Here is a 7,609-nt window from a genome sequence, read left to right as displayed (position 1 = left end):
CTCCAAATACCTGATCCCACGTGTTACTGCAGCTGGCTCTACTGGAACATTCACATGTAGTTTCCTCAAGTCAAAATACTACGGAGCCCATATTATTCCTCACTTGATACGTGTACTGTTCCCATTCTTTGTGTACTTGTGGTGTGGGGCTGTTTACAATGGTTTGATCCAAGCCCATTGGTTTGACTTATGGGGAATCCCATGAAGATGATATTTTTTTACTAATGCCACTAAATGGCCAATCCCACACGGAATTACATGACCCCAATACAACACTGACAACTTCAAAAGCTTCCGGTCCAAAGTCCACAGACAACATACTTTGCACGAAACAAAGTATGAATAAAAACCTATTACTGTTACATTTGTGCACATAATGTAATGTCCAACTTTGTGTCTACAGTGGGTTTGTCCCTGAACCTGTTTCAGCATGACAATGCCCCTGTGTAGTATATACATCCCCAGCCACTGAACCCATACTTGTAGTGTACTTATTGGACATTTGTGTCCCATAGGAAAAATGATATGCTCTTATAGGGCTGCAATTGACATATGTATAAGAGGAAAAGTACCTCAGACTGAGCCTGGGGACTGAAGTCATTTGAGATAAAGATAGAGATGATGAGATAGCAACACGGAAAAACAGAAATGAAAAAGTAAAGATAAAGCGGTAACAAGTCTGTCCTCATAAACCAGTGTGATAAAAGTGCTGTACCAAAAAAAACAAAAAAAAAAAGGTGCTCTAACAGCGAGGATCATGGGACTGTAATACAGACACTGTGATGCAGCAGAAAACCAGTGAACAGCATGTTTGTCTGGGAGGAACACAAAGGCAGTCTAGGGGGGGGGAATGGGAAAGAGAGATTGGAGCTGCGCGGGTTGCAGAACCATTCATTTCCACCCAGAGGGAAACAGCATGACTCATGAATAGAGCCTCCCAGTAGAAAGACCTGGGTCAGCTGTTTGAGCAGACCTGGTGCAAAAAACACTGGAGTACGCCAAGCGGGTTTAGCACCGTACTACTGCAGCTTCAAACACACAGGACAGCACACATCTGCAGGGTATTAGTATCTTAAAGTACCCAAAGAGATGGGGCACAGTCACTACGTGGACTCAGACTGCCGCATGTGTCGCCTGCTACTTGAGAAACATGTCATTGTTTCCATATACATCTGCAATACCGTACTTTAACTGTAATATGCAATTACTTTGCACTTTACTTTAAATTGAGATAGCTTCTGCCCAAACTGTATTTGTACTACCTTTAAATCCATTGTTATACTGCTCATTTTAGCCTAACTTATTATATATATCCATCTGTAAAAGTTCTGTTTATAGTAATAGCCATCTGTATATTCATTCATAGTACATATTCACCTGTAAGCTCTGTAAACCATTACTATATTATGTCCATTGTACATATCTGTAAGAATTCTACTTATAGTAATATCCCCCTTGTATATTATATTCTGTATATGTCCAGCTTTTAATCTTGTTAACTATATATTATATAAATTGGACAAATCTATCTGCAAAATCCTGTTTATAATAGTATTCATTTCTATATTTATTCAGTACATATCCATGTCCTGCACTTATGGAACCAGTGTATGTCCTGCACCTGCTGCTATTGTACTTCTAGTTAGACCTAAACTGCATTTCGTTGCCTTGTACCTGTGTAATGACAATAAAGTTGAATCTAATTTAATCTAATCTAATCTAAAGAGTAGTAAATTAAGTAATATAAATGCATTAGTTGCCACAGTATGTTATGCAGTGACAAGTATTTTTGCTAGCATACATTACGTTAGGCCTACTCTCATTAAACAATGTGGACAAAAGTTGAAGCATATTACTTAAATTTGCATAAATTGGCTTGGGCGTTTGATTGGTTGTCGGGTCTAACTAAGGCGGGCCTTAAGGTTCTATTTTCCCATTTGTTGTTTGACCTTTTCAAGTAAAATGGTTTCTAGGGAGAAGCTTGTTATGCAAAAAGCAAAAAAAATTAGCTTCAAATATGCACTTATGTCACATGCAGTAGCAAAAAGTTACTCGACTAGTTCTTGCTGTAATGGTTTCTTTTTCTTGAGAGAGTATTTTAAAGATTATTTTGTTGTGCATATGCATAAAGTATAGCCTGTTTCCTTTTGGCACCCATCTTCATTAAGGAATTCAGACTGGACATGTCCCTCTCGGTGGTGTCTCATTGAGCAATGTGTCCTTTTGCATGGTTGAGGAACCGGAAATACAGTCTTCAAAAAGTATCTATATGTTGTTAAGTGACAAATACCGTAGTTTTTTGTTTTTTTTTAATCTGCCTACTCTTTTGCAGCAATTTGATTCATGGAGGGAATTCAAATCATGAAAAGCAATAAAGACACAATGCAATATTTGATTTAAATTGTAAGAAATATACAGTATCAGCCGGGTCGTGGACATGGTTTGTTTACTGGAGGGTCCAGAATAGTGACGGGCGTCGCCGGGACTGCTGACACGCAGCCAGCCGTTACATCACACAGCCAGGATACACTGTCCTTGGCTGGGCATGCTGCCTCAAGTGGTGTGTGTGTGTGTGTGTGTGTTTTTGTGTACGTGCATAACAGCTTGTTGATTTTATGAATTTTTGCTGTTGGTCATTAGTTTGAATGTAATCCGAACAAGACTTACAACACTCATGTTGTCCTGGGGTCAAATTTGACCCGTTTTTAAGTTTTTTTTGTCTTTTTTCGAAAATGTCAAACACGGCGACAAAACATTGGGGAAACAAACGTAAAAAATATTGGTAAAAGTGACAAGGACATTTGTGTGGTGTGTATATGAGGACCAACAGCGAGGCTACCTTTTACAAGCAACTGGATAGGGGTCAGTAGTGGAAAGTACTTTAAATGGGCTGTACTTGACATTCAGAACATTAATATAGCAGCAAACCAGTGTCGTACATATATCTACAAATAGTAATGCACTGTGATTTGTATGTATTCCATGTATTTATTACTGTCAGCACCAGTATAAGACAGCAAACATGGAGGTCCATGTCGGGGTGGATGTTTGGGTCCTCAAAGACGGGACTCTTAAGTGGTGGGGAAAAACACAACTTACTGCTTAGGTACTACTAAGAGACTAAGAACCTTTTTTTTTAATATGTATGTGTAGGGCTGTCATTTCATAGGATAATATCGTGTACTGTATGTAAACTTCTTTGCTACTGCAGCAACACTAATTGCCCCTTGGGGACAAATAAAGGTCTTGAACTTTTAGCCAGTATTGTGCGTGCAGCCCCTTTGAGTTTTCAGAAACTCCACCAAGGTTCAGAAAAAAACACGGTATTTACTACTTCTAGCTCACTAATAGTCATCGATATTTTCACGAAATGACAAATTGTCGAGATCTGGTCAAACCTCTAATAGCAAGCCAACGTAAACCCCGATATGAGGTATGTTTCTAGTTCAATACTGCAATAACAGTAACCAATTTTCCATCCAAATTGGTTATATGCCAAGGCTGGAGTTTTTAGCAATTAGCATTATCACAAATATAATTACTGTAGATTCTGGTTGTCTTACACTACAAATACTAGGGTCTACGTGGTAAATAAAACTCTGTATTGGCCATTCGGACATTTTAGTGTACCTTTTCCTGCAAATACTTCTGTACTGTTACTTAAGTCAACTTTTAAATGCAAACCCTTTACTTGTAATAGAGTATTTTACATGCTAGTATTACTTCTAAATACTTCCAAAACTGGTGGGTTAATGATTGGAACATATTGGGACATCTGTGGACAGTGCAAGCCAAACTGTGCATGGGTTTCCTTCTCAAATGACATTCTCTTTCTCTAAATACACAATCTTACAAAAAAAACAAAAAATCTACTTCCAATCTAATCCTCTACTTCAAAAGCTTATTTTTCACTGCAAACAAGTCCCCGTTGGAATATTATGGAAAGTTTGTGGAAGACGAAGAGCAAATTGACTACAATTGTATTATGCAATACTAAAGACACACTGTAAATCATTATAGAAATATCATAGTGATTCCTTTTGAGGAACTGGCCCCGGCCCCTTTGTAAGCTGAGCTCCCAGTGTCAAAGATGCAGGCAGGGGACCAAGACAACACTGATGCTGCAGTCAGGCAGGCAGCATATCAACCTGCAGCACAAGTATCCAGCATGCTACCCCAGGCTTGTTGTTGTCATACACAATGTGCTATTCCTTACATAATAGGAGGCCTGTTTAGCTGTAGGTAAAGAACTACTTCAATAGAACACACACACACATTCATACAACCTACGACTTCTGAATGATTTCCATATTTTAATATTTTTCCATATAAGTTGTAGGAGTATTATTGTAGTTCATGGTAAACACTGCCTTTAGGTAATATGTCAAATTCTGGTTGAGTTTATCTACAAACACCCCTCTTTCCCAGGCAAGTGAACACACCACAGATAGCTTATTAAAGGTCGTCGTTACCTTTCTCCTCTGGCATTGTCACTCAGCTGTTTTCCCAAATGTGATACTTTGTCACGTCCTTTATGGATTGTTATATAGACAATATCCCCCAAAAATCGCTTCAGAGTCCTGTGGTGGTGTTGCAAGACATCGTCCGCACGCTCTGTAGCTCTGGTGTAATAATAGTGAACGTTCTGTCCCCCACTATCTGTGGAATGAGCTGTAGGTCATTTGAGTGTCTCTCTCTCTCTCGCTCTCTCTCTCTCTCTGAGTTATGCAGCTATATGTTATTAATAGAAGCATGTGCAGCTCAAAGAGAATGACACCTCCTCCTGGTATCTATCACTGGGTGTGTCCCAGTCTCTCACGTCCATGACAAATTCAACCTTACAGGTCCAATACGTAATATATTTACTGTAATGTCTCCAAAAATGACCCCAATATGTCATCAGATATTATAGAAAGTTGAAATAGTATCTTTTCTGACATCAATGCTGAGGCCAGTATTTTCTCCTTTTGAAATTTCCGTTCCGTGATGAAATTTGTCTGGGCCGGGTCTCCAGATATAAAGTACCTGTAAAAACTTAAACCCAGCGCGCTACGGCTGTAACGTTCGGTATCAACAGATATAGATCCTACAAAACCTAAAAAACAGCCCTGCATGCTTGTAACAGTGACCAGAGACGTAACGAACCCCAGGTAAATATTGGGGATGTATTTGAAAGATGGAGACATCCAAAAGGGCGTAGAGTTGGCTAATTTCCTCCTGAACAGGTAGCTAAGCATTAGCTTCAGGCTAATTTATCACAGCTACAAGAGACGGACATTTTATGTCATTTTAACATTTGTGTGGCTACTCATGTTGAGTTATATACTGTAGCTAGAGTACCTGAGTTGGTTACTCGCAAAAACAATTGAGACACAGCCAGTAAAGTGATAGCGACTGGTCACGGCTAACGTTGCCATGCTAACCCTGCTAACTGCTAACGTTACCGGATTGTATTAATTACCCATTATCAAACCTTTTACCTCATCTACCTTGCTCAACGGTCATTACATAGTACACAGTACAGCTAAATGCAGTACCACTGTCGTCTAGATGTCTGATTTATGTTCAGGGCTTCATATCGATCAGCTGTGTGTGAGACTGGCTTTACCTCTCACCATTGATCTGAGCTAATACCTAATCAATACCCAGGAAGAAGCAAGACTTAGCTTCAGGGATTCATCTGGACTCAAATAGCTTCAGGCTTACAGAGGTAAGGACAGAGCTAGCATACTGTCCAAGGAGGGGATGGACAAAATCATATGAGGACGTTGAAATCAGCATTTCAAATGGAAGAACAACTCAGAGGCAGTGTGTTTTCAGTCTTTAACCCCCCTGCTGTCCTCGGGGTCAAATTCACCCGTGTACAAAAGAATCCTATGTCAGAACTATGTCCAGAGAATGTTGAAAAAAGTGACAAATGTTGTAAAAAGCTTCAAAAACGCAGGAAAAACTCAACAAAAACAGTGACCGAACTAAATTGGAAGAATCGCCAAAGGTGACAAAAACTTGTTAAAAAAAAGTGATTAAAAAAATTGGTAAAAGTGACAAAAAAATGTGAAAAAAAATCAGCTTGATGGGAAGACAACAAAGGGTTAAGGGGAGGATGGATGGTGATAGTGATGGTGTCAGGGTGGAGATTTGGCTTGGACCCAAATGCAGAAAAAGCAAGCAAAGTATTTATAGCTATATAATTTAATAAACAAAACCAAAGTATAAACCAACAAAAGGTGTCTGGAAAAACTGCAGACAATGAAATCTAAAAGGAGACAAAAGACAAAACAGGAATAACAGGAACACCGAGACTACGCAGGTAGACAAAACAGGTAGACGCACACATGCAGACACACACACACAAACAACAATGATGTGACAACGGACAAAGGGGAACACAAAGACTAAATACACAGGGTAACAAGAGGAGGTGACACAAGGGCATGGAGACAGGTGGAAGACATCAGACAATCCCAAGGGCGGGAAAACTAAGGCCGGAAGTAAAACAAGACAACACGGCACAGACGACAGGACTATCACAATAAAACAGGAAACAGAACAAGACCGAAAATAAACACAATCACAAGACATGCCAGACAGCCAGGCGAACAAATAAAGACAGGAAGACAAGTGACCAGGGATGGAACCAAACAGTGGATTTCAAAATAAAACAGGAAGTTCACATACAAACAGAAAACATGGAACCAACTAAAACAAAGTAACTTGACACATGGACAAAAAAATGAAAGATGGACCTCTGAATGTTTTTTGTAAATAAATTTGTCATGAGGCAATGTGATGGTGTAGCTCGACTCAACTCAACACAACAATGGCTGTGACTGTATGCACAGCATATAACAATGGGCTCATTCTTTCCTCTGCTGGTCTACGGTCACCTTAGCGTCATGGTAATGAAGTTGGACCTTCTCCATCTTCTGGGACACAGTAAAACAATGGCCACTTCCACAATGGTGAAGTGTGCAGGGCCATTCATTAGGCGCCGTGCCAAGCTCTCAGAACATAACTGGACCAGATGACCTGAGGGGGGATAGTCTGCCATTCATGAAACAAGTGACCCCTCCTATGATGGACCCTCCTACATAGAGTCTCACATGGTCAGACCTATCTCCACAGCGCTGTGGAGTAAGATCTGGCTCTTCTACACGTTTATTCCTGGGTGGGAGGATAAAACGCAGTAGCTCAGTCTGTAGGGAGTTGGGTTTGGAACCAGAGGGTTGCTGGTTCAAGCCCCTATTCGGAGTGTGGCTTGGTAACTGGAGATTTGCAACTTGACCTCTTGGACCCTACCGGGTGCTCTTGACCAAGGCAACCTTAATACCGGGTGGAAAAGGGGTCAATATATCAGCTTTTGGAGGTTTCAGGATTGGCCTAGAAGTAAAAGGAACCCTCAGAGATAGAGGACAGGCACAGCATGAGCTGCTTTCAAAGCCATGAGATGGCAGGTGATTGGTCTCCGCGCTGCAGGAGCTTATTAAAAACGACCAAAAATAACAGACAGGATGTAGCAGAGACGTGTAGAAAGAACGAGCTGATTGTCGGCGAGCAGAGTGACATGCCAGAGGGACCGAGCTCGGCCTTATTTCATCTCCAACACCCC

At 40.5% G+C, this 7,609-nt stretch overlaps 1 protein-coding gene across 17 annotated transcripts in view; it reads right to left on the bottom strand.

Moving 5' to 3' along the window:
• ablim2 (actin binding LIM protein family, member 2) overlaps positions 1 to 7,609 on the bottom strand; it is an 87,353-nt gene that overhangs the window by 65,861 nt on the left and 13,883 nt on the right. For 10 of the 17 annotated variants that reach the window (XM_034856271.1, XM_034856278.1, XM_034856280.1 and 7 more), the window contains exon 1: positions 4,473 to 4,741. The exons of 1 other annotated variant lie outside the window; for it this stretch is intronic. In XM_034856271.1, the coding sequence (XP_034712162.1) occupies positions 4,473 to 4,488 (16 nt within the window). In that variant the 5' untranslated portion in view covers positions 4,489 to 4,741. Of the gene's footprint in view, positions 1 to 4,472; positions 4,742 to 7,609 lie in introns of those variants that run through there. 6 more of the 17 variants (XM_034856283.1, XM_034856285.1, XM_034856289.1 and 3 more) reach the window with 1 other exon arrangement.

The sequence above is a fragment of the Etheostoma cragini genome, chromosome 19 (assembly GCF_013103735.1).
Source record: "Etheostoma cragini isolate CJK2018 chromosome 19, CSU_Ecrag_1.0, whole genome shotgun sequence".
NCBI lineage: Eukaryota > Metazoa > Chordata > Actinopteri > Perciformes > Percidae > Etheostoma > Etheostoma cragini.
This window is presented reverse-complemented; position numbering and strand designations above follow the sequence as displayed.